Genomic DNA, 27,870 nt, shown 5'->3' on the forward strand with positions numbered 1-27,870 from the left:
GCCACTTCCAGTTCCTTCATCTTTTCACCATTACATCATAGCCTTTGCCTCAGCCACTCACACTACCACTGTTACCATTCAGTTTTTTCAGCAGAACCCCATTAAACCCTATCTACTAATGTGAGCACTTTGGTAATTCCAGTATGCTTCAAGTAATCTCAAATTTCACTAGAAACTACTGTCTGGAACTTGAAGTACTCCAGGAGACAACTACATCCTCCATCTGAAATGCAGGCACCATGTTTGGCATCTGTCTGAGTGCAAGCAGGAATAGTGTCACAACAGTTTTTTACTATTACACAGTTTTCAATACTTTGGTGCTATCACATTGGTGCAAGGTGGCCAGGTTTAGCTTCAACACAGCAAGGCTGATTTTAACCTCCAGTTTCTATTTGTCGTACAAATGGTGCTTAACCAACAAAAAAAAGGTCAAAAGTAAAGAATGTTTTAAGCTTGTTAGAATTGATCAGTTGACTGAAATCTAATCTAAAACAATATGTGATTTAAAAAAAGAAATAATGGTTGCTGACTGGCTTAAATCCAGTCTCCAGACTGCAGAGCTGTGTATTTTCTGAGCTGCTGGGAACACCCTGAGAGTTTGATCATCCCATCAAGCACTGGCAGGCCTTTCTCCTAATTGCACTGTGCAACTTCATCCCTTGGATTGAGAGGGCTAGCTAATTTTATTTGAAATAATCAGGCCTGATGGTATGACTTCAACTTTGCCTTTGATATGGATGCTAGAGTAGGCCTATTTCTTGCCACTGCTTGTCAACGTGGGACTTTGTTGGCAGTTTGGACCTTTTTTCTTTTAAGCCTTTCCAAGTAATATGCTCTCTGATCCCAACTCTCCCAAGCTCCAGGGATGGACAGGGATTTTCCTATTACCCAAAACAGACCTCCTTGTACTAACTTCACTGTTGAGAACCACACCATCCATCCTAAGAAGCCATTTATTGTCTTCCGAACTCAAGCGATGCCAATGCTATTTAAAAGCAACCAAGGTTTAAGAACCTAAAACACAAAAGACATGTTGCCTTTTGCAGTAAAAGTGCAAGGGAAGAAGAAAAAAAAAAGATATTGCAATAAACTATTCAAGAAGTGAAGCTATTACCCTCGGTAATAACAAAGCCATTATACTTTCAAGTTCAGACTGCCTCTCTAAAAGCATTTATTTTTTCACAGACTACTGTACTAAGAACAAAGTAAATAAACATTGGTCTCCTGGGAGCTGTTCTCCCCAGCAGCTTTGAAAACAGCTACTTTTTCTTTGCTTCTTACTTGATTCTCTTCAAAACTGCAGCAGAAAAGCTGTGCTGTGTTTTGGTAGCATCAGGACCTCCAGTGTGCAGCCAAGACTGGGATTGCACACCTCCCAGGCAATGCCAGACAAACCACTTTTCCAGCAGCAGGACACTGCTGCTTGTGGCCTCACAAAAGCCAGTTTGACCCAAGACCCACACTCACCGACAGTACACTGAACTTCAAGTCTGGCTTTTCAGATCACAATTCCAAGGTAAAGGAGCACCTTCCTCAAATCTTGTTGCAGAGTGTTAATCAGTGTTGCCCAAGAGTAATTCCCTAAACATCAACAATTTAACTGGTTTTTATATGGTAGAGGGAGGAAGATCAGCACATGGAGTGGCAAGCCAGGATAAAATCCCACATGTAATGCATTTATGCCACAAAGCAACTCCAGAACATGGATTGTACAACTGTGCTGGCAATCTGTATTTCGGGGGGAAACTGAAAGCTTTCTCCACCCTTGTTTTAATTACTGCCATTGTACTTGTGTGCCAAAATCCAGCACTTGAATTGTTTGACTATTCTCCAGGAACTGCCAGTGTCCCCTGGAAAACAGTAGTGTACAGCTTATTAAGAATATGTATTTCTTTTAGTCTCAAAGAACTAGTAAGAGACACAACACAAGGCAAATACATAGAAGGGTTCTGTTGTGAAAACCCACCACTGGAACAGCAAACACTAAGGAAAAGTGTGGGATGCAACCTGTCAATGATGAGCCACTAACCAAATCCTATGTTTTCTCCTCACACATAGAAAGGAGTAGGAATGAGGAAGTACCAGAATAGAGAAAATGGATAAAGAATCCAAAATGAATATATACACTTCACTAGGACACCATCAATTGTATTTTTATTTTCCTAAAGAACTGAATTGTCAGTCTGCCAGTCTCTGTTGGTCCTTGAGAAGGCTGTCATTGCAGCAATATCTGCCACTACTGTAAAGGTTTGACCTAAGTTGGCCAGGTGGCTTCCCTGCCAGGCTGGTTTTTGCTGGTTTTTGCTCTGTTGAAGGTAGTGATGACTGATCTCTGTTTCTGCTCAGCTGCATTCAAGGAGATCTCTCAATGTTTGAGATACACTCTGGAATAGCTAAAAACAAGGCAAAAGATAAAGTGGCTAAGATACCAATTACACAAAGTGACACACGTAATAATTAGCTGTAAAGAACAGCACAGGAAAAACACAGCCTGCTGCATTCATTAGGAGCCGTGATAAAAGGAGAATCTAATACCAGTCTTCAAGTCAAATAAAAAGGTTCATTCAACGTACTTTACTTTTAAATTATCTTTACAGCCCACATCAGGGCTCTGGCTTATAAAGTCATAAAATTTCAGATACAATTCCTGAAGTGGGGCTATTTTACTTAATTCAAGAACCTTTCCTCAGGAGCTGTTTCTCGTGGATGGATTTTCATTTTACACAGAAATTGCTTATGTTCTCCATGTTAAAGAGCTGCACAGAGTTTACACCACCATCTTTAGCCATATCTGGCTGTGCAGCAAGTCTGCCTAAATTCTGTCCACAGGTCTCACATACATCACACACACCTTTCAGCTCACACACATTGAATTGTAACTCAGCATCACCCCAATGCCACTTCAGCACACATTAAACTAAATGAAGATGTGTGCTGCAGTACAGTACCAGTGATGCATTGAGGGAACACTTTAGGACACCCTCATGCAAGGAAAACTAGGTCTTGGAAAATATTATTGCAAGTCTTGATGCAAGACCCTCATTAGAAAGGTAAATTCAATTCCAGGATATGTCAGATCAAGCAGACATAAGGAAACATGCAAGTAACTGGACAGGGCATAACCAAGAACTCTTCTGGAATATCCCATATGCAAATGTGTTTGTGGATGATTTAAAACAGATGAGGAGGAAGGGTGCCAGAATGAAAAGGAAATAGATTTCCAATCTTAACACAGGAGACCGAGGAAAGTCTGTATAGCCCCACAAACGCAGGCCAAGAAAAGACACCACTTCTCCCTTAAAACAAATCATAACAGATTAAAAAACAGGAAAGAATAACTAATGTAGAAGGCAGTACCGACATCAGAACAAACTGTCTGGAACTACATTTACTCTGCCTGTTAGCAAGCATTGAATAAAATGGTCTGGAAGGAGCCTTCAAGATGGAGAAAATCCTACCTGTGTTTAAGCTGCAATTTGTTCACAAAGAGGATTAAACTCCACTGCCTTTCTAGTGTCAGGGGTCTGGCCTCAATATCCTGTGGAGACCTCAAACCTGTGGCTCCTAGGTCTGTACTCCATGAAGCAGGGGGCTCGGCTGGTTTGTTTCCACTGGGGAGCTGGAGGGACTACCCAGCCACCACTGGCACTTAGGCCCACTTACAGGGAAATATTCCAGCTTTCACCTACGTTCAGCCCCAGTGACTCACAGCCAGTCATTACCAATGTACGGAGGAAGGGACGCGTTGTTCAGAGCAGAGCACAGATGCTGCCACGACGAGATGAAGTCGCACAAACAGGGACCAACCACGTGACAGTTCAGAATCATCCGCCACACTTCTGTCTTTTTAAGCTAAAGGACCTGTTAAGTGTATAAGCACTACTAAACTACAACCCAGTAACCCCCAGAAGAGACAGCAGGTTACTCAAAGCGTGAAAGATGGAAATGAACCAATAAAGCCACACAAGGAACTGCAAAATTACAAAGCATTCACTACCTCCCTCTCACCCTTCCTGTTGCTGGATACTTGTCTGATTAAAATCAGTGATTAACCATTTCCTATGCCTTTTTCTAAGAAACCACTGTTTTTGGAGTAAGGGCTGTTTTCCTTCTACCACAATCTGATTCAAGCTTGATGCAATCTCGCCAGCCAAATTTCCTTGCCGCGTCTGAATTCAGAGCACTGCACTGTGAATTCAAAATAGCAATGAATTGCACACCACAAATGCCATTCTGAAAATGTCATAACTAAGTAATACATACTAAAGGTCTGGGATGCAGAAATCATATGTAAAGCCTGGCAGTAAAATCCAGAGCAGCTACAGATGTTGAAATCAGTGAAGAATCCTGGAACACAGCACTGAGTCTCCTCCATGATTCCAGGTATTTTTGCCCTCTCTTTCACAGCTGATTAAGAAGGTGAAAAGACAGCATCTGATAAAGTACATGAGCACCAACTCACAAAAGAAGTGATGCAAATAAACAGCTTTCATTTTCATTTTCCAGTTCTGTAGCCCCCCCGCCAGGACACACTCCAGCAAACCTTACACTGAGCTCATTTCTGAGCCTAAGGGTCTGTCAGAGTTTTACAGTGCAATGACTGTACATGGTTAAGCACAAGACCTGTCTGAATTTCCAGCACAGGAGACAAGAAATTTCTGAAGTGGCCAGCACATCAATGTTGCTGAAAGAGAGCATCCTTTATTTAGGGAAGCACAGTGACTCTATGAAAAACACCAGGGAAGATTCAGGAAAAAAAAGGAAGGGAAAAAAAAACAAAAATCCAAACCAAATCCAAAAATGGTCTCATCTCAGCTTGCAAACTCACACACAGAGACCAGGCACAGTCTGGTATTTAAAGAGCCAATTCTGGGGCCTGCAGCTAGAGATGAGAATTTCATTCCTGACCACAGGCATCCTAAATTCCTATTAATGGGATTAGTCTTGAATTCTTCTAAAGAAACATCCTTTCCCTCCCTCTTGCTCTCCCCTCCCATCTCCCTCACACTACCATCTCCCAGTGAGCCAGATGGCAACTCAAGTTTTTCCATCTGGTGAACTAAGCTGACACACAGGCAGGAGGAGGTTGCTCCATGTAATGCACCTCTGGTCAATACGGCTGCTTGCCTTGATAGAAATGGACCAACAAGCAAAAAATGAGTGTAAAACAGTAAAGCAGACAGGAAACATCTGAAAAGATGGATACAATGTCCTCCTTCTACTGCTTCTTCCACACTCTTCAGATAATGTACGATAATCCATAGCACATATATAGAGAGAGGTTGTATTTCCATACTTGAAATAAAAAGAAGGTTTAAACCCCAAGTCACCTTTTAAGTAATGCAATAATTTCAAAAGCAAATTCACAGAAATATTAGGCCGCAAAAACTGGAGTTAACTTAGAAGATGACAAAATATGAAAATAGGAAGGGAAAATTTGCACAAAATAATGTGTATCCTTTTTTGCGGCTGACATTTCAGACAGCACCAGGGATGCAGTACTTCTCAAAATTCCACAAATTACTAAATGAGATAAGCAAGTAATTAACCTGCAAAAAAGACAAATATCATGCAATCACTATGCTTATAAGAGGAATATAAAAACCAACTTTCACACACTTAGGCTGGTTTGTACATACCTGCAGCTTCCTTTTCTTCCTTGAAAGACTTCCCGTCCAGTCACTGATGCGTCGCATTCGGTTCTTTAATGTATCCTTCTTGGATGCATCCTCACTGAGGGGCTTAGACTTTCTGCATGGGAGGGTGTAGGAGCTGTAATGTGCAGGACTTCCCTGCTCTACCCTGGAGGGAACATCAATGTCTGAGGCAAAGGAGACACGGTTGCTTAGGCTACCAGGAGTGTCAATATACTCATCAGACAGCCTGATCCCAGGTGGAGGAGTGCTTTCCAAATTTGTATCCTTATAGAGATCTCGGAGTGAGGAAAGAGATGAACTTTGGTTGAAGGACTTCTTGTTGTCGCTTGCTGGGAAACTGGCATGAATGCTTGTATCTGGAGTGCTCCTGGTCAAATATGAGCCATCCAGCTCATTGATATCCCCAGCATTCCCCCAGAGAGAGTCATACCATGAAGACTCAGAGCTCAGGGAGCTCCCTTTACTAGACCGAAGCCTTGAGTCGGTAGGTGACAGACGATGGCTTGAAGAACAGTCTGCACTGGAGTTCCTCCTGACATCAAGCAGGTTATTTGGCTTAGATTCCAAGGCAGGGGAATACCTCAGCAACTGCACTGGCCCACTGGACTCCTCGGTTGGTACCTTGCTGTTGTTGCTGTTGTGGAACTCAACCCTCAAGCAACCGTCCAGCTTCCCCAGAGTTTTAATGAGAACTTTAGGACTCCTCCTGTCCTCTGATGGGGAGGTTGATGCAAGACTCTCATTCTTTCCATAGCAATTTAAAATGTGGCCATTGCATTCTCGAGAGGCAGCATGATTACTTCCAGCTTGGAGGCCAATATAGTGGAAACCATTCTCTGGCAAAAACATCACGTTATTCTCTTGGCAGTAGTCCCCTGAGGCATTTGTCCTGTGTTTGGCATGGACATTGCTTTTGGAGACCTTCATCACAGTGTCACCAAGTCTAGAGGAATAAGGCTGACTACTCTTGAAGTGTGAAAGGCAGCTTCTAGCAAGGGACCTTGATTTGTAGTTTGAGCCGCTGCTGGTATGTCCCCATCCATGCATAGAGCAAGACTTTTCATCTTTAGCATGAATGCTGCGAATTTTCAGAGAGCAAGGCTTTTGCTTGGCACCAGCTGTAGCAGCAGCATGATTTTTCGATCCCTGAAGACTGTATTGGCTTTCTGAATTCCCCATTTTCCACTAAATTAAGAAGAGTTTCATTAGAAACAATGGCTAAAAGATAGAGCAAAAAGTAACAGGCATTTTTACCCTCTACACAGGAAAACGCCTATTTAAAAAATGATATGAAACAATTGTTTCAAAAAAAGCCATTAAATAGCCATGTACAACATTAAATTCATAACTGAACTTATTTTAGGGGCAAGCTAGAAAAGCCTATTTTCTCTGTGGTTCATTACCCCTCTGTTATAAAGCTGGAATCTAACTCCATTGAAATCATGTCAACACCTTCCTCCACCCACACCCTTGGCAACATCCTTTTCTTATAACTTACAAAATCTCTGGCTCCCAAGAACAATGGCATAATGAAAGGGAGACAGCAAGATAATCATAACTTAGATGTAAAGTGAACTGTACTTTCAGAGAAATCCCTTCTGCCAGCAGACAAGCCCACTGCAGTTTCAGCTTGACTGATTTCTGTGCAACTAAGTGTTGCCTCAATAAAATGTTCAGTAAACCCCAACTATGTGTTTAAATGAAGCTCATCTAGGAGGAAAAAAAGATGCAAAAAATCAGATAAAAAAGAACTTGGTTAGCAAACAGCCTCATCTTCCACTACAGCACAAAACTGCATTATGTTCATTGAGCACAGCACAGTTTGATAGTTTGCTTGGTGAAATGCTCTTCAGTTTTTCACAGTGTCTGTAGTGAATAGCACACACTGGAACAGTTAAATTGCCCCACTGAGGTGACTGAAGATTTCAAACCTGCATAAAGTGCACCCCACAGTAAAAAAGACAGTTCTTTTCGTAACTCAGAATGAATCTCCAGTGTTTGTAACATACAGAAACAACACCAAAATGCTTTTTCCGTCAGCACTACGCTTCTTTACACATGGAATCTCAGACTATCACCCGGAGGAGGATATGCAGCTGCCTCATTAAAAAATTGTCAAAACAAGCCACAACAAAAGCATAATCTGGAGTATCTTCTGGAGTTTCTATGTTTTAACATCCCTACTTCAAGCCCGTAGCACTTTCAGATTAAAAGCACAGTATGAAAGAAAGAGCAAACCTGTAGGAGCACTCTCAAGCACGGGCACGGTTAGCAGTCAGTATGCTCTGCATTGTCTTCGTGGCCAGCCACTATGCTTGCCAAAACCAGAATGGAGCTGCACACAGCCTTCCTAGAAAACACCAAAACAACAAAAAAGCGTTTTCAGTCAAATATAACTTACACTTTACTCCAACTGTATGTAAAATGCATAAAAAAAGAAAAAAAATCGAAAGTTACAAACTAAGAGAAATTTGATGAGGGGGATTCCTGGAATTTAGACATACATTTTTACAAACAGACTTTAACAACTGACATTGAATTAGTAGAAATAAGTCGAGTAAATGTTTCATTTTCTCTCCTCTTTGTCTTTCTCTCCTCTCACTGACAAGTCAGGACCAACTTTCATCCCTCTCCAGTTTTCCTTTCGGGAGACCAATTACAGTTCACAGTATTGTGCAATGGTCTATTACAATGTGGACCAGACTGATCAGAGCAATGTCCCACAGCATCTGTTTATCTCTCCCTATGCCTGGATTCCAACCACAACCTTTGCAGTGAAAGGCCACCATGAAATTCACTCCAGCAGCCACTCAGTAACCTCCCTCTTTAGGTTTGTTCTGATTTTAAGTTAATCTGTCAGTAAAACAAGAAAAAGGCTGTACCAAGCATTGCACAGACCCTGAGGTAAAAAGACACAAGCTCTTCCTAACCCTCCTGAAAGTATTGGCTCTTCACTTAGCACACTAAGACTGCAACTCAAAGCAAAGGACCAAATCTGGATCTCACAGAACACACCAGCCACTTAGGGATTGAAACATTCTATATAAAAAAAATAGTATAAGATGTCAGACTAAGTTTTGGAACACACAGTTAAGTTACAAACCATTTTTTAACACACAACCACCAACATTTTTCCTTTCTGCCTAAATGCCATAGATACTGTTCATAATTTTTAACTGAATAGCTACTTGATTTGACCATGCTGGATTTTGTTCTCGTTGACTCTTTTTGTGGCTATTTACTGTATAAGAACCATGAAAGAGTTTAAATTAATCCATTAGTATGTAGCAACCTTAACAAAAACAAAGGTAAATGTTGCCAACCAGAACTAGAAACAGTCTTAACAGCAAGCCTAGAAAAATTTTAGCAAATAAATCACTTGGAAGAGACAGATCATGATAGAGAGGCTCCAGACCTATAAACATGAATTAATGTCTGTTATCACAAAGATATCTGATAAAAAAGATAAGTCACAGAAATTTCATCTTACACTCAAAAAAGAAAAAACATATGTAATTTTCTTACTCCCTCTAACAATTTGGAAGTCTGCTATTTATGATACCCTTGCCTGTGCAGGTTTGACTTGCCTGTGCTGCTAGGTGTACTCCTCTATGCGTCATATGCGACTTGGATTGGACAAAAAGACTATTGATTCAGGGTTAGCAGAACACAACACACAAACTTCCTAAGCTCCAAGCTCCTGAACAAATTGCCAACATCCAGCAGTATTGTCTTCCTATATCCAAGAGGCACAGGCCATAAACATGTAATGAGTTTACATTCAGAATTCCTCATCTGGGAGCAGAAAGTACATTCAACAAGAGACCTTTGAGGGGCTTATATCTATTCATAAGGAAACACTGAACTCAATTTGTCTAAAGAAACAGGCAAAAAGACCATCTAGTCTCCATAGTGATTGTGCAATGGTTAGGTAATCCTCTTAACAGAGTAGGTAGTGAGCAAGCTGCTGTCATGAACCTCAAAAGACAGACCTTCAATTTGTCAAGGCTCGAGCCATGCCTACCAGGGTCCATTGTACATGTCTCCAACACACAGGCCACACAATGGGTGAGAGAATAAATTTATCTCAGGGTACAATGTCTGCAAAGCAGTGTCTCAGTCTGTGTAGGAACCAGTCTGGACTGCAGCAGAACAGTCAATAAATTCCATAGAAATAGCCCCAAAAGATTTTCCTCAGCATCCCAGGCATTCAGAAAGCTATGGTGGGCTCAACATCCACACACATTGTGATAACCCATCAGGGCATCTCTGGGGCTGCACAAAGACCATCATCACCCTGGAAATCAGCTGTCATGCCTTTCTCTTGCCTCTCACTTGTGTGAAGCAATTTTATTTCTGTTATTTACAGTTAGTGGAGGAAGAGCAGAGCAAGTCAGCTTATACCCAAAGACTGCACGACACAGGGGCAAGGTGGTGGTCATGGACAAACTCTGGCTGTACTCACTCCAAATACTCAAGTGTTTTACACTACTTGATCTGTGGAAGCCCTGGAGATTACAGTGCAGGGGACAGAGCTCAGCTTCAGCTGTATTTCTCACAGCCATCCACTGCTGTGGAAGACATGCTTTTCTCGCTTCCTATGCAGAGGGATGAATACTTCTTGTGAGCAAAACCAGTTTCTATGAATATTTTCAGCAATTATAATCAGCATAATTAGAAAGCAGCTCACCGTGCCTGAAGATGACTATTAAGAGTTTATTTGCTTTCAATTATAACCACATTCCCTAAAAAAGTGGTTTTCAATCTTCATCCTGGTTCCCCTTGACACATTCAAAAAAAGCCAGCTATGCAAACATACTAATCCGGGAACCCCACCATCCCCACCACACCCAAACATTAACACCAGTCATAACCCTAGAGCTAAAAATGCATTTCCCCACCTTGGGGCTTCTCCACATAAAGTTCTCCTAGATTTTTTTCACTTCACAAGACAAACACACAAGCTCAGGAGTTGTTTTGGAGAAGTGCCTGCCACCTCTATTCCCTCATTATTACCACCACAGCTGGACTGCTTTACAAATGCTAGAGGAGAAAATTACTTTCTTTAAGGGAACACAAGTAATGCTCAGCACTACTAACACAAGTAGTGCTCAGCAATTTCAGGGGTGCTTTCCTCTCTAGTCTTAATCTCTCAAAGATTTCCAAACTTTACTCACTAACCATATTTCAAGCAAAACTGAATCATAATAATAATATTCCAGTACTAGGTTTGCTTATGAGATATAACAAGGAATTATTGTGTTATGAATTGGTGGGAGATCTGAGTCAAGGGAGACAGGCTCCCGCACTGCTCTCATCTGCTGGAACACATACCAAACATGGTTTTGCTACTGTCAGCCATCTGCTTCCCATACAGTCACACTAACTGGGCTGAGACTCTCTAAAACTACAGGTCAGAAAATGGCAAGCTTCCAGATGGGAAGCTGTCAGTAGGCTGAATGCTCCACCACCCCAGTCAGCATTGGACAGTGGCCATAAAAAGGCAAGAGGTTGTGGTAGCACCTTCAGAGGGAGGCTCAGCAGATTCGCTTTACTGGGACTGTCTCAGTCCCACCACCTTGGATGCTGAAAGAACTTAACTAAAGTCAACCTTAGCAATGTTAAACTTTAGTCTGGATCACAAAGTTAACCCTCGTGAGACAAACACATGTACCAAAGCTAACTCTCTGATGTATTTTGATGCCTTTATTCCTCTGGGTGGCTGGTGACAATAAATCTTCACTGGCAGATAAAAAATAAGTGGTCCACAAACCACTTACCCCTGCTGATGCTTCTCCAAAAAACCTACTGAAGAGTTACAGGGAAGTTGAGTCTCTCTTCACTAAACATATAATCTGTGCCAGAGTGGCAAAACCAGTAAAAAATAAAATACAACAAAATACAAAAAAAACCCAAAAAACAAACAAAACCCTCTCCCAAAACAAAACAAAACATAACAAAATAAAATAAAATAAAATAAAATAAAATAAAATAAAATAAAATAAAATAAAATAAAATAAAATATAAAATCAGTATGGATGTATTCAGATGAGGCTAACATCATGCCATCAAAAACGCAGGAACTCGAGAGAGTCTCCAGCGTTACCAAGAACAAAACTCTTCAGGCACAGCAGAAGAGATTAAATTTAAAACATCCTATCATTAAGAAGTAAAAAGCACTTGAAAGGAGAGCTAGATTAAGAGCTAAGAAATAGGTAAGACCTAGAGCTAGCTGTCTCATCCCTATAAAATAAGATCCTACACAGAATCCTTAAATTTGGAAAGAGTCTCTAAGATCATAACCCAGCACTGCCAAGTTCACCACTTAACCACAGTGTCACATCCACATGCCTTTTGAACCCTTCCAAGGATGGTGATTTCACCACTCCCTGGGCAGCCTATTCCTATGCCTGACTCACCCTTTCATCACGCGAAGATTTATTATCTTTTTTAATGTCTAATACAAAGCTGCACCTGGCACAACTTGAGGCCATTTCCTTTGGTCCTGTCACTTGCTACCTGGGAGATGAGAGCAACCTCCATCTTCTCAGTTCTTCACAATGACACAGCAGAACACAGTTTTAACTTTTTAAGAAAATCTTTCCTCGAGGAAATAAATAGATAGATAGATAGATAGATAGATAGATAGATAAACTAACCTACTACCTTATTTTTACTTACAGCTTAAGCAGCAAGCACATATCATGAACTCCTCAGACTTTGTTCACTAACAGGAGAATTGTTGCCTGCACCACTCCAGTTCCTTTCAAGACAGGATAGGACCAATGCTGGAATACCTACCACTGGGCAGTCCCTCACAGCCACCTACACAAGTATAAGCATCTGCCAAAGAAAGGCAGAGCTTCAACTCACTCTGCAATAATAAAAACATTTATACAAAGGGCCTTTGAGGGCAGAGTACATCCCACCAACCACTCTCTAGTGATGAAGCAAGAGGAGTCACTTGCTTTCTGCTGTGTCTAAAGCCCTCATTTCTACAAGGGCAGGTAAGGGCTCCCAGCCACGGAGTGGGGCCAGCATGGTCATCTCCGGACTGTGCACATGGAGTGGGGAGGCACAAAGAGGAGAAAAGGCAGCACCAGGATTCTTACACAGGCAGCTGCCCTCAGTGCACCCCAGGAGACTGTCATCAGAACTAGAGCAGCTGGGATAATGGAGAATGTGAAACTTCTTCAGAGCAATAAAAACTAAACAGAAAATCCCCTGATTTATAAGAAATTACCATTTTGTTTTCTTTTAACAGAGGACCAAGTTAGAAATGTTGCAGGGTTTGATGTACAGCAGTTACACTGGTGGTATTTTACATCAGGAAAAGCCTTTTGTGTAACTTTTTGTTTAAATTGCCTGAGCAAATCCTGTATTTTTTTTCAAATGACTTTTACATCCTCTTTCACCTAACAGTTACAACACTGTCCATTTTAAATGGCTTACAAAGTCTTTGAGATTGTATGTAACTAACTTAATGTGTCCATAAGTTTTCCAAGGAATCACTGGGCTTTGTGAATTCTTACAGGGATACAGAATTACAGGTTTGAAGCTTTAATTAACTTTTAATCTACTTTGGTTTTTAATATGAAAGCAATACAAAATGCTAGAATGTGAACCTGCCCTCCCCTTCCTGCATGGCTGTATATGGACGGATATGTGAAATTAATGAGCGGGGCAGGTTAGCACAACACTCTAGCTGGATTAAATGTGGAGTTTCTTACTGGAAACAATTTACTGTATTTTTTCAAACTATGCACTCTGGTCACATGCTTCCACAAATCAGAAGCAGATTTCTTATTCCTGCTATCTCAATCACATTCCTATTATAAAAATATACCATAATAATTATGCCACAGTATTCTTGGCAGGATACTTTGCATTATATACCACTGTATTCAAAGAATGAATAACTAAAACACCACAAGCATGCCTGTATTAAAAAAAGAAGTAGGACTATTTTGCCTTAAAAATTCAACTTGAAGCCAGAATTCCTCACTCACTCATTTGTTTCTATAGAGTTCTAGTTTCCTGTATTAGGGACTGTTTGGTGACTTCCACATCAAATTAAAGTAATTTGTTTTTCTCATTAAACCTAAGTAGCCTTTATAATACTAGACACTTCTTTTCATGCTGTGAATCATACCTACATTGCAGATGGACTTCTAATTTCACAGTTTAAACAAGAAAGGGATACTCTCCTTTTCTGGTTTCTTCTCTTAAAATAGCATTAATTCTAATAGATCTACAGTGCTTCACATCTATATCACATCAGAATTAAACATCCCGTACCTGGGACATGATCCCTTCTTTTGCTCAACCCATCACTCTAGGTCCAAGACTCTGGCAGCTTTATTGAATTAGGCTTTATAGCTTTCAAGTTAGTGCAATATGGAAGGCTGAATTGAGCCTGAAGATTCTTATCGTATTACACCAGTGCTGATACAATCTAAATCTCAAGGGACTTATTTTTCTTTGGCAGGAAAAACAAATTTCACCATTTATAAATGTTATTGAATTTATACACAATGCCTAAAGTGCACATCCATTTAAATAAAAGCCATTAAGCTTGTTTAAAAAAAAAAAAAGAGCCCACCAGGAACACCAGCTAACATCTTGGCTTAATGCAGTAGCTGCAGTAGTTAAAGAGTTGATATGTCTAAGGGTCATTTCCCTGCCCTCAGAGGGGAAATTAACTCAGTGATCTGAAAGACTTCTCCACCTACTTGTGTTGTAAGGACACTGTCAGGTCCTGGTGCAGAACTACACGGTGCTTTCAGGGCATTCCGCAGCCTGAGGCCTCAGGTGGGGAGGATGGTGGGCCTGAAAGGAGCCAAGAGACTCCAAGCAGGGGAGCCTGGGCTCCAGCATCGCTGCCCAGCACTTTGGAGACCAAGCACAAGTCTGCAGGCTTTGCTAAGACAAACTCCTGAAGAGATCTGTACCTCAGCCCTCTTTACCTACAGCAATACCAGGAGGGGAGACTTGGGCTTTCTGGTAAAACTGGGATTCCCAATTCTCCACCAGGAAAGTTCGTCCTTCTCCTTTCTTGTCTGTTTCAGCAGCAACCAGCTCATGCTATCAAACACAACCACAGTCAGCAGGAAGCTACAGGGATATTCCCTCACACACCCCCCAAAACTGTAGGTGCCAAACCATCAGCTTTGGAGAAGACAGGATAAAGGTTATTTTTGAACTAGGGCACAGTTCACAACAGCATGAGCAACCACACAGACCCTACCAAGGAAGAGAAACAAATGGCAGAAAGGAAGAACAGTCAAAGACAGGAACATTAACACATTCTGCCCGCAAAGACTCCTTCTGGCATAGCACATTCCAAGTCTATTGGAACAACTCTTCACGCACGGCGTCAGAGAAAAGTCTCCTTTAGGAACTGGCAGAACAGCGTGTTTCAGGCTGGGGGACAGGGGCTAGGGTGGCTGCAAAAATCCCTGCTTGTCACCTATTACACTGCCTGCTCCACGAGCAGGAGGGAGAAAACAGGCCACAACTGGCATAGTCTTTTCTACTTCTCTGTTTACACATTCATAAATACCTGAGGGTGTTGATTCCAAAGCAAATGCTTCCCTACCTTCAGCCCTGGAACTTCCTGAAGAGGACAGAGGATCTGGAAGTTAGACACCAAAAGTAAACTTGAGACACAGTCCCTTGGAAAATTGAAATCAGACCTTGACTTTTGCATGCCAAGAGCTCTACAGCAGTAACACAGCTGAAGGCTTCCTCTCCTGTACCCCTTAGTACCAGCATGTTACTCACACATTAAAAGAACAAAAAGAGTAAATTGAGGATTAGGCTTCCTCACTAAAAAAATTTCTTTGTAGCTTCACAGCTACAGACTGCCCTAGTCAGAGTCCATCCACCCATGGTACATGGCTACCCCTTTCCCACTGAAGGTGATCAGATTAAAAAAAATCCAGCTCTTGCCTCTAAATTGTAACTTACTATACACCGTATAACAAATCATACACCCTAAAGAGAAAGAAATGCGTGATTTCCAGAATGAAGTCACCAGTGTACAAAATTAACTCAGTGACCACATCAGCAACAAGCACAAACAAAGTTGCAAACTCTGATTGCATTGCAAAAGCAATTAATCACCACTCTGGAAAACAAAAAAAAAAAAATGGAAACCAAGGGAGCGAAGGCACTTCCTCATTTTTAGGGGTGTTTTCCTAATTTTTATTTTGTCTGCCATGGAACATAGCATTTTCACTATTTGTGTACAATTATGTACTAAAAATTTACATAGAAAGACCAAAACCTGTGCTGATCCTACCTCTGGCAAATGCAGGAGCTTTGGTTTTCCATACCATCCCAGTTCAGCAGTGGTAGTAGTGCTGACTGAATTTTTTTCCTCTAACACTACGCAAACATTACACCCTTGCTTGGGTACACTATTTATTGTAAGTCACTCTAAGTATTACTGAGAATAGACAGAACAATTAAAAAAAAAAAAAAGATTCAGAGGGATTATCCAATTCAGTGTATTGGAAGAGTCACTTCAACATAACAGAAACCATCTACTATTAAACACACTTTCTCGTACTTTGCCTTAAAAAAAAAAAATCCAGCCCCATCATAGCAGAGAGATGTAAAATGATCCCAGCAGTGGTTTATTTAGCAATTCAGGCAATAGAGTTTGACAGATGACCACCGAGAACTGTTTTCTGGAGGAAAACCATCCGCCTCGGGCGCAGCCGCCCATGGCAGAGGCGGCAGAGGGGCTGCAAGTGCTGGCACCGCTGCAGCCCGCTCCGTTCTCAGGGGCTTCCCAAGTCCTTCCCCACTTTTCTTTCAGCGCTCCAAGCCTGTCCGGAGGGCAGGGAACGGACTGCTGTCCCCCGGCATCTCCCTCCCGGTGCCCCGTCCCGCTTACCTCGCCCGGGGCGCTGCCGCAGCCTCGCGGCTGTCCCGGGGCTGCCACGGGAGCAGGGACACGCAGACACAGCCTCTCCCTGCCCGGGGCATGCCAGGAAACTGTGCCTAACACACAGAGCGCGGCACTGCCGCCGGGAACTAAAAACAGATCCTGCGCGAGGCTGGATGTATTTTTGTCGGCAGGCTACACACCCTCCTCCTCCTCCTGCCGCTCATTTTTTTCCATTGGTGGAACAGCAGGATGCAGCCCAAGCACAGGGTGGTTTTCCACGGGCCGGCCCGCCGCGATGCTGGGCAGCCGCCGGGGAATACACCGTGACTGAGCTCTTGTCTGACCCCACATTCCTGAGCCTCCCGGCCGCTTCCACAGGAAAGCTGCTTGGAAATCTGCTGAATTGCAAGGCGCTTGCCTGCCTGAAGGTAGCTCCAGGGTCTCCTCCTCTTCTCTTTTCTTTTCTTTTCTTTTCTTTTCTTTTCTTTTCTTTTCTTTTCTTTTCTTTTCTTTTCTTTTCTTTTCTTTTCTTTTCTTTTCTTTTCTTTTCTTTTCTTTTCTTTTCTTTTTTTTTTTCCATCTCTTTTTGTCTTTTGTGGGTTTTTATCCTGGCTTTTTTTCTTTTTTTCCCTAAGCTTGCCAGGAGAGTGTAGGTAACCCTAACATCCTTGTGTGAGACACCCTGGCAAAAACGTAATTCCTCAAACCACAGCAGGAATGCTGCAGTCAAGAAAACATGCTCTTAGGAGCAGCTCTCAGTTGTATTTAACTACTCTGCACAACAGCATCACGGATACAACCACAAACTCTGGCCGTCTCTTCCTTGCCACTTTCTTTTGTCAGACATTTACACTTCTCCCATGGAAAGAATTACCTTTCCCAGTATGTTTTTAATAACTGGTTTTTAATAACTGACCTTCGATAAAATGCGTCTCTTCACATGCAAATGGCATCACTGAAATTTCAACATACAGAGCTAGGCTATTAATCTGCAGTTAGGTGCATGAACAATTGCTCTATTACCAGAAAAGCCCAAAACTTCATTGATTGCAGCAGCAATTGGTGAACAAACTTGGCCAAACAACAATGCATTTATTCAAATATTCTAATAAAATTGCAGAGTTACATTCAAGTGCCAAGCGTGAAAATACAGCCAAGTTACACTGCAGATTACGTGTTCATTTGAAAATAAATACATGAACACTATAATAAAAAGCTTTAGCAACCCACAAAAGCCCCAAATCAATATGTAGGTCCACAAAAATTAAATAATGATTTGCACAGTAACAGAGGAATTGTCACCTGAAAGTGGACCCTTGTTTTAGTGTGTCCATTATTCAGACTCATTATAGAGGAAACTCCAGAATCCAGCAGCTTTGAAGTAATTTGGAACAAAATTTTATTTAATCTCCAAAGCCCAGCTATAACTAACTCATCCACTGGAAAACTATGACTTGGATCTCTTCTCAAACTTCACAGGTTAACAGTATCATTACTGAATACACTCTTCTCATCATGGTAAACATCAAATCCTTCAATTCCACTGACCTCTATCAAGTTTTCCATGCGCAAGTTCCAGAGGCCAGTTTTTGTAAAACCTAACTGAGCAGTCCATGACTTATGCCCATACTCCTAAATTCTACAGTGGAAAATAGGTCTGTGGGCTCCACATCTTGTTCTGGTAAAAACTTTTCCCTCTGGGCAAAGCAGACTATTTTCTTCTTCATACTCCTGGTATAGTTACATTCTTTTCATTTAGCATTGCTGTGGTCCAATTATTTCACTAACAGGCCAGATCCAAATCCCAGGACCAACATGGAGGTTACTTACTACATTATTTCTAATCTACCTGTGTATTCACTATGCCTTCCACTTTTTATCAGCCTGTTCTATCAATGCATTCCCTCTCTTTGTGACAAGGCAACCAACATTCATTAAAATTGGTCTTAAGACTCCAGCTGATACCCCCAAGTTCATTTTCAAATAAGTTTTGTTTTCAAAAGTTCATCTCTAATATACCTGTCTGATTACTTTTAGCACACAGACATTGCATGTTAAAGGCATACTTTTCTGACCTCTACTTGACTTATGTGGCACAGTCTAGCTTGTGGGTTTCAACATGAGAGTCCTTATTTATAACACTCCCAAAACTGACTCTCCACATCCACCTTGGCCCTCTTTTCTCACCCACTGCCTTGCCATTATCAACTTGGGACAACCTGATAATGAAATATTCTCTGGAGATCACCAAGGATGATGCAAGCTCCATGGAGAAAACAATAGATTAGTCTCTTACTACTATGAGAAGTATTTATGCACCTCACCATCTTCCACAAATGTATTATCATCACAACATTGCTGGGAAAGGAAAGGGTGTCATTATCCTTATTTTCTAAAGAGCTGCTAGGTCATACAGGAAATTAAGGGGTATTTCAGTAAAGCAAGAGGAACCTCCCTTAGCTTGTGTTAATGTATGTCTATGGTAGTTTAATGGCTCTTAATGTCTCTGGTTTGCAATAAGAATAGTTTGTGCAGAGAAGTCCATAAGGGAACTAAAAATAAAGTTCTGTGTATTAATTTTGAGAATTCATTTCTCTCCATCTATAAAGATATTTGAAAGCCACTTAATTTTATAGATGAAGAGAAAAGAATCTTCAAAATTAGAGACAGGTATTTTAATCTATCTTCTATATCACTTTTACCCTAAAAAACCTTAGACTTTACTTCAGAAGTGCTAAGAAATCCCACTGTCACCACAGTTTTGTTTCCTAAGCAATGGAAATCCATGAAGAAAAAGATAGAAAAGGCACCTATCCCCAGCATTCATGCTGAGACAATGACACGCCTCCTTCCCTAAAGTCAGCCGACTGTCACACCACGGCCATGCCTATAAAATATCTTTCCCTAGACACAGTCCAGTCTGTTTCTGAAATGCCACTTCTCCATTTTGCCTCTTGACCCCTCCCACCTGGCTCACCTGACATTGATACAGCAGAGCCGTGTGAAAATCCCTGATCCATAAGGTCCCCCAACTAATACTCAACAGATGGATGTGGATGGGCACATGTGGAACGATATCAGTCTCGCCAACCATGGCTTAACCACAGACTGTTACACAGATGCGTACAGAGCCTTCCCATGAAATCCAAAACAGGTTCCCATGCTCTCTGAAACAGAATCTATGTAGGAATTAAAGAATTTTGAAGTAGGAAATTTGGGTTCTCAAATCAGAAACCTCTAGTGGAGCTCTCAAGAAAGCTGGGACACTATGCTGTACTAAGTGTAACTAATGCTAAAAAATAATTGCATGTTCTTGTCAACAGGATAATAACCAGAAATGAGTTTCAAAGCCTTGCTGATCTCATGACTGAAACATCTGAATCATGCAACATCTGCTAAAGAAATATTCTCATTAAATCTTACTTCAGATCCATTCTTGGTATCTTTGGCCTTGAAGTGGAATGGCACAAGAAACACAGTGGTCTCCCATTCAACCAGGAGTGAAGGCAAACCTTACACCCCATGAAATTCTTCCATAAAGACATCACTTCAATTTCTGAGAACTCAACCTTCTGCAAGCCAGTGCACACACACTTAGCTTTCTGTTCTCTTCTCAAAATGTTTATCAGATGCAAAGTGACAGAAAATTATTGTAGTCATTCATTATTTAATTCTGATTCAGAGGAGTTTAGAAAAAGACTAGACAGGAGGCCATGTGTTAGCCCATTCCTGCTCACCAGAAAGCAGGCCATTTCACCTACTGAACGAGATCATCAACACAAGTCTAACAGCTCTGGCTGTAGGTCAGAATAGATGTTAAGCAATGAAAACATGATGTACATGAGCACAGTTTTATACCTTTAGTTATCACAGAGACTTACAATGCCCTAAGTGCCTACCACTTTTCCGCCAGTCTCCTGTTCTCTCTGTGAAATGCTGTAATGAAAGAGATCAGAGGGATTCTCTCCATCCCCACCTCCCTGTGGAGTCAGTGTGCCCTTGCCCAGCTCAGCAGAGAAGAGGGGCTTGCTGTTCAGACACTCTCCACACAGACCTTGGGTCCAAAACAGTGAGAATCCACTGCCATTTAAGGCATGCCATAAAACACATTTGATCTCTAAAACAAGATGGAATTTTTCCTTTCTTTTTATGTTGCGTGGTTCTTTAGCACCGTTGTAGACAAGGGCTTACTATTTGAGGTTATCATCTATTTTCAAGTCTTACAGAGGATAGTTGGGGAATTGAAGTGCCTCTAGTTACTGCCTTATTCCTTTCAGTATAAATAAATTAAGAAAGATAAAGCATGGTCACACAATGGCAAGGCACATGGCATGAGTGTTACTGAAAAATGCCAAGATAGGAGAGAAAAAATAAGATGAACTGTGCAGCCTCAATTTCAACAACTAAGCATGCTGCATTCCAGAAGCCTGGCATGCAATGATCCACCAGTAATCCTGCACTTGGGACCAGCTGGGATAGAGCTAATTTTCTTCATAGTAGCCCCTATGGTGCTCTGGTTTGGATTTGTGACATAACAGTGGTGATGGCACATGACTGTTCACACTGCTGCTGAACAGTGTATGCCTGCACAGCATCAAGGATTTCTCCATTTCCCACTCCATCTTGCCAAGGGAGCAGGTTGGGGTGGGCATGAGGACACAGCTAGGATAGCTGATCCCAACAGAGCACATCATCCCACACCATATAATGGCATGTTCAGTAATAAAAATGATGGGTTGTTTTGACAGGGTTCTCATTGGAACATCTGAGACTAACAAGGCCCTCACAAGGGTTAACCCATGAGACAAAGGTTTCCCTCAAAAGCAGCGGTACCGACATCGACAGAGAGGCTTGCCCTGCACAACCTCAAAGGCTCACACTTTTTAGCAGTCTTTTTTTCTTTAGAACTAACAGTAAAAGCTGCATTAAAAAAAAAAAAAAAAAAAAAAAAAAGTGAAAAACGCTGATGCACAAGAGCAAGGTGGGAACCTGTCCTAAACAGTACTTGCTACATCCAGTATCACTGGAGCAGAACTGATGCATCTTTTTCTGACAAGCACTCTACTTTAACAATATACTTTTTCAATATACAATGAACAGCAACAAATTTGAGTTAGCCAAATAATTTTAATTAAATAGGTATTTGTATATTTCAAGCTATAATTAAAAGCTCTTTAACTGCAATAGATACATGTAAAAAGGTTCTCAGTATAGGACAGTTAATTTGCAGGAACAAAAATCTAAAGCTTGGACAATCTCATAAAAATATGAGTGCAAAGGTTTTTGGAATACATTATGTTACAAAATGAGAATTGAAGCCTTCACACACTCCTATTAAAAAAAAAAAACTTGTCCCTTAAACATGTAAAAATATTTGAAGGTGGAGTCATTTGTCACAAGAATATACTAGGAGATCTAACAACATAAATATTTACAAAGCACACATGTTATTTCACATTGCATTACTACCGTTGCTTGTTCCATTAACCGATCCAACAGACCAGCTAATTGCTTGTGCAAAATTGACTATTTGCTGTCATGCATTCAAGACAGAAACACAAACAGTTGTCAGGGGGTAGGAAGCTTTAAGGGGTTGTTTTCTAACCAAACCTATCAAATAATTATTATACAACTTTTCTTTAGAATACTGATTATGCATCAATTGAGATAGAGAAATGTGGAGGAATAAATAAATGTTACAGAAGCATAAGTATGGCAAAGTTTCTAGGAAAATTGTGTCAAGACACTGTTTACTTCAATAGCATAAACCAAAAGGCATATAAAAAAGATTGTTGCATAATAAATTTCAGTTAAAGTAGTCCTGAATATGCATATGATTTTATAGGATATTTCAAGACATTAATGTTTCTCCAGAAGTTTGAGATCCTAGGATTACATGAGTATACAGCAAATTCTGCTTAAAAATACCCCTATCATTCTGTTTGTAGAGAAGCACTTCAAAATGCAAAATAAGAAATTAACACAAGAGAAGTAATATTAACGTAGTCAAATTTGGAGAGGGGACGGTGTTTACCTTCTTTTCTTTTTTTTTGAGTCTTGATTGTGGTTTCTCATTACAGCTAGCTGGCAAACCTACTAAAACTGGTAAATGGCAGTATTAGCAGCTTATTAAGAAATCATTAAATTAACTAAAAGAAATACTTGGGTATAAAAGCTAGATGGAGTCTGGCTAACATGTGTTGCTTACACCCACACGCACTGCCTCAACAGGGCCACGCACAAATCCTGCAAAGCTATTTGCCTGAAGCAGAGTGAACAATGAGAACAAGTTCAACATCTGCCAGGGTGTCCAACTGCTCACAACCATTTTTCTGGTCAGAGGGGGCATTGTTTAAGTTGACAGGTTCCTAATGGCCTGAATTATTTAGCAATTCTCAAAAGACTCTTTCTACTCATTAGAGAGGAAAATTGGAACCACCCCAGCCAGCGTTCCCTTGCTCCCCGGGAGCCGATCATGCTAATTGAGGAGAACATCACAATGTGTCCCATTTCAATCACAGGAGTTAAGCAGGCAAGAGGCTTCCATTACCCCCACCCTACAACGAAAGACGGAGGGCGCCAGCTCCCACAGTAATATGCACCTCAGTCTATCATCATCTCGATGCTGCTCAAAGCCGCCTGTCTGAACAAAGAGGGTGTGTGTTGCTGCTAAGCACTACACCCACCGAACTAAAAGAAAAGTAAAATACATTAGAGAGAAAAATTGAAACACACGGTTTGAAGCGTGAATGCTAAGTGAGCAACAGCAAGCATCTCAACAGATGGGAAGTTAGGGGGAGGCAAAATAGCTGTTTATTGATTTTTTCCTTCTCATCTACCATATGATAGATGACAGGTATAAACAAAATAGAGTAGCAGCACAGAGGTTACAGACAAGTGACACTCATAGCTAAAAAAGCTGGATCTTTCAAACATATTCCCACCTCTAATATACATAGAAATGAAGGGGAATGCTACTAGTAACAGCAGCTTTACCTATGATGGATTATTTCTCAGTCACTTAGAAGCAATCAAACATGCTCTGCAACACTAATTATCTCACCTAATCCTACCCTTTCTCAACATGGGAAAAAATGCAAGTCTTACAATCAACAGGACTGTCTTCTTTTCTTCACAGCTTCCAAAATTTGGAATCTCTTCAAAACATAAGTCTGAACAGAGTTCCTCACAGAAACTTCATAAGGAACATTAGTGCAGTAATTAGGAATGTCTGCATTAGACCTCTTTTACCAAAACACAGACCATGTGTGAGAAGAAAGAGATTTACAAATGCATTCAAAAGCTATAAGGGAAGACATGTAAATATTTGACAGACTACCATTCAGCACACAACAGCTATAGAGAATTGCCAATTTGATGGAAGGACAAATGGAAAGAGAACATTTTCAAATTAATATTATTACTACTGTTCTTAAGCAACCACAATATGAATAAGAAACAGCAAAAATCAATTACCTTAATGCATGTAATAGGAGTTATTAAGTAATTTATTACCTTAATAGCATGCAAATAGGAAACTCCTTTCTTATTCTTTAAAGAGATGTTACAAAGATAAGCCTTTCAATTAACATGATCAAAAAGTAAGCCACCAGTTTACTTACAAAATCTTTATTTTGTCATCTGCATATAAACATTTCCAGAAGCAGAAGATTAAGTCAGCAAGCTAAATGGAAAAACATAAAATCTTCTGCTGGCATGACATTGTGATTAAATAACTAAAAGCCCAAAAAGGCAGAGAGACAACATGATGCTGGCCTATTCAGCCATAAAATTCATTTCCAATAACCACATTTCAGCATGTAGCTTAGATCATACGTAGCATTTTCCTATTTGAGAGCGTGCAAGATTGATTGTTACAGGCTCAATTGTCCCATACACAGGCAAACAACATGTAAGGAATGATTAAATCAGCAAGATTCCCCCACTGTGCTTCCTACACAAGCTTACACTCAGGCAAAGGAGAGGTGGGGTCTCTCCCAAGAAACAAAAGCAGAGGATTATGTGAGAAGCCCAAGACCATCTGCACAAAGTCATGTGGCTAGGGATTTCCTCTTCCCCTTGCGGTGTGCTGGGCATCCCTTCCCGCTTCCAGTCTGAGCTGCATGGTGGGCAGCAGAGCTGGACTTAATTCCCAGCTCAGGGACAAAAGAGAATCAGAGACCAGGGGTTTCTGAGGCCCTCGTTGCCCATACTTACTGCCTTCCAAGCTAAGCCACTTAGGGATGTAATCCTTAATACCCCAATGTGCAGAAGTTCATAATGTCTGGGTCATTGTAAAATTCTGCATACCCTCATCCCAGCCCGGCCCCTCCTGCATTCCTGAGAGTGGAGGCAGCCAGGCACAGCCACCCCAGTCCCACCCCTCTCCAGGCACAGAGAGGGGGCTTTTCCATGCAACCATGCTCGGAAAGACACAAGCGTTTCCCCCATGTGTATCCCAGTTCCACATGAATTAACAAGCAGAGCATCAGCATTTTGTGCTTTCTATTTCCTTTAACTAATTTAAGTTTCTTTCTCCTTGCCTGAGGTAGAAAGATCAGGGAAGGAAAAAAAGTGTTCTTGACCTCAACAGGATACCTTGTTAGGTTATGGCAGCCTCAAGGAGTCTTTCCTGGGATCTGAGAAGGGGGTTACAACTAACACTCCTGCTGTTTCACTTTTTCCATGAGGCCCAGAAGGTAATTCTATAGCATTTTTCCAAATATAATGAAACATTAACTCTATTTGCAGTAAAGGCAACTCAGAAAGCAAGGTTTGGATGCTCTTTGACTTCAGTATCCCTAAGCAATGTGCTGCAGCAGATCTGTTTTTCCAAAGTGCTCATCACTTTCTAAACAACACTCGTGCTGCGTGAACAGTCTGCTGTGTGGCAGCAGCTTCTCTGTCCTGGCTGCTCCTCCCTCCTTATCAAGCTGCCCTTTCAGCTTCCTGAAATATTATTGTTGACATAATGGCATTGCTAAGATAGAGCCCAATCCAAGCCAACCACATAAAACAGAAAGACTTCTCTGGGCTTTGGATCAGGGCAAAAGCAGTGAAAGCACCCAGAGGAAGAAGTCCTTGCTTTTCATTTCAGAATAGTCCTTAAAATATTATTTACTCCAAGTATTTTATTCTTGGCCCAATGGCAGGCTCCTAAGGTACACTGAGGCAACATATTGAAACATATCCCCCATTTTATATTCAGATTGTTGCATCTTTACAATCTCAAATTTGCAGAAAAATTAAGTAAATTTTAAAAAATCAAATCAAGAAAATATTACATTAAGCAAACTGTCACCTTGTTTAACTGTGTTAAATACAGAAAAAGAATACTCTGCTCACCAAACACTCTCACTGCATACTGAGTTTATCAGTGCTGGCATTAGTTTTGCAATACACATGGGACAGTCTGCAACCTCTTCTTGCAGGATGTATTTGTGAAATGAAAGATGACCTCAGGACCATCCCCAGGAAATCCTTAACTCCTTTCTATTCACCAAAAATATTAAACATTCATTACCTTCCAAGTCCAATCAAATCTTGTTAAACACCCCCCCAAAGATATATATAAACTGGTCAACCTTCCAATGCAAGATTCATGTCTGGACCTAGATTTTGAACAGTGTTCAAAAACAAGGAATGTCTGGATCTTAAGGTTTTACTTAATTGTGTCTGGAATAAATCAAATCCACAGTCTAGCTTACACTTCAGCTCTGCATTTCCAAAGTGCTTCCAGTGTAATATTTTAATCTGGTCAAATCAGTATTTTTATTAAATTGAGATAGTAAAAAGTCTTTAAAATGCATGTGTTTGATAAAATAATTTTCTTGAAATGTGAAATTGATGGAGAGGGGGAAGTCCATATAAAATTCTGCAACATGTTTTGGTAACTTACTATTTTTCATTTTTCCACAACAAACTTCTACATTTGACAACTCTGAATTTGACAAATGAGCACATACACAGAGAAAAAAATGAAGAACACCTCATTTTCCATGTGGTGGTCTGTATTTGCAAGGTTAAGATGAAATGTCCCTGACAGACAGCAAGCCCTTTCTAGTGGGGACACTTGTTTGGCCCACCAGCATCTGAAGGACTGAACAAAACTATAATAGTGTGACAACAGTACAGGGCTTTTAATATGCCTAGTCCCAGTTATAAAGTTACAGCAAGCTAACATCTCAACATGAAAAAAAGTGAAAACGCAGCAGTGAACCTTGCAGAGACCTCAAATATTTTTGAGTTTGTTCCTTGTTACTTTGTCAAGGTACACACAAATAAACAATTTTAACTATGAGCAATTCCATTACTAGGAAATGAGAATGGCCAATTAACCAATGGTCATGCATCACTGCAAAAAGTGTTTCCTAATCTTCAGAGAGAACCTCCTGTGGCTTCAGGTTTTGCCTGTTGCCTCTGGCCCTGATGCCAGGCATGAATGAAAATGCCTGACAGCATCTTCTTTGTACCCTCCCCTCAGGTACTTCTACACCCCCTGAGCTTTTCTTCTCCAGACTGAACAATGCCACTTCTCAGCCTCTCCTCATCCAAGAGGTATTTCAGTCCATCATCCTTATGGCCCTTCATCAGACTCTTCCCAGTACCTTTATTTCTCTTTTGTACTGGAGAGCCCAAATGTGAACACAGTATCTCAGATGGGGTCTCAATAGAGTTTAGAGGCAGAAAAGCAGGAGAACTGCTGATCTAGAGTTTTGAGGGTTTTTTGTTGGGGTTTTCTTGGGGTTTTCTTGGGGTTTTTCTTTTGCTACCACTGCTAAAGAAAACTATTACTGCAGAAGAGGTGAGGTTCAGAACTACTTACACAAACATGCGAGAGAAGGAGGGAAACCAGAAATTCCTCTTCACACTTTCTGGTAGTAGATGCTGAGAAGCCCTTAAGCCAAATGCCTACCATCATTTGCTAGCCACAGGCTGATGGGGAAATGGAGATGCTGGCCAGTGCCACAGCAGGAGCCTGACTAGAGCTTTCTGGCCAAGAGCTGAGCTGACGAGCTCCCCACAAGGCCAGAGCCCCTCTGCCTTGGCATGGAGAGAAGCCCGGCATCACTAAAAACCAAAGCTAGTAAATGCAGCTCATTGGCTCACCCTTTGGTGCCCTTTATCATGCCTGCTTCCTAAAGGTTTCTGTGATGGCCATTACAGAGGGTGAAAGAAAGCAGCTGCTTTATTTACATCCTTTGGCAGGAACAGGCAAAATGTACTTCTCTCCTTGGCTCTGAAATACAAGGAATTGCAAACAAACACAAATGGATGCATGTGCATTTCCTAAAGATAGAATTACAAATCAAACTT

The 27,870-nt window shown here is 41.1% G+C and overlaps 1 protein-coding gene across 1 annotated transcript in view; it reads right to left on the reverse strand.

Moving 5' to 3' along the window:
• Positions 1-27,870, reverse strand: part of TIAM2 (TIAM Rac1 associated GEF 2) — a 167,422-nt gene that overhangs the window by 81,010 nt on the left and 58,542 nt on the right. Inside the window, exons 3-4 of the mRNA XM_059469054.1 lie at positions 7,896-8,007; positions 5,640-6,842 (exon numbers count right to left, since the gene is read on the reverse strand). Coding sequence (XP_059325037.1) covers positions 5,640-6,836 — 1,197 coding nt within the window. The 5' untranslated portion in view covers positions 6,837-6,842; positions 7,896-8,007. The remainder of the gene's footprint in view (positions 1-5,639; positions 6,843-7,895; positions 8,008-27,870) is intronic.

The sequence above is a fragment of the Ammospiza nelsoni genome, chromosome 3 (assembly GCF_027579445.1).
Source record: "Ammospiza nelsoni isolate bAmmNel1 chromosome 3, bAmmNel1.pri, whole genome shotgun sequence".
Taxonomy (NCBI): domain Eukaryota; kingdom Metazoa; phylum Chordata; class Aves; order Passeriformes; family Passerellidae; genus Ammospiza; species Ammospiza nelsoni.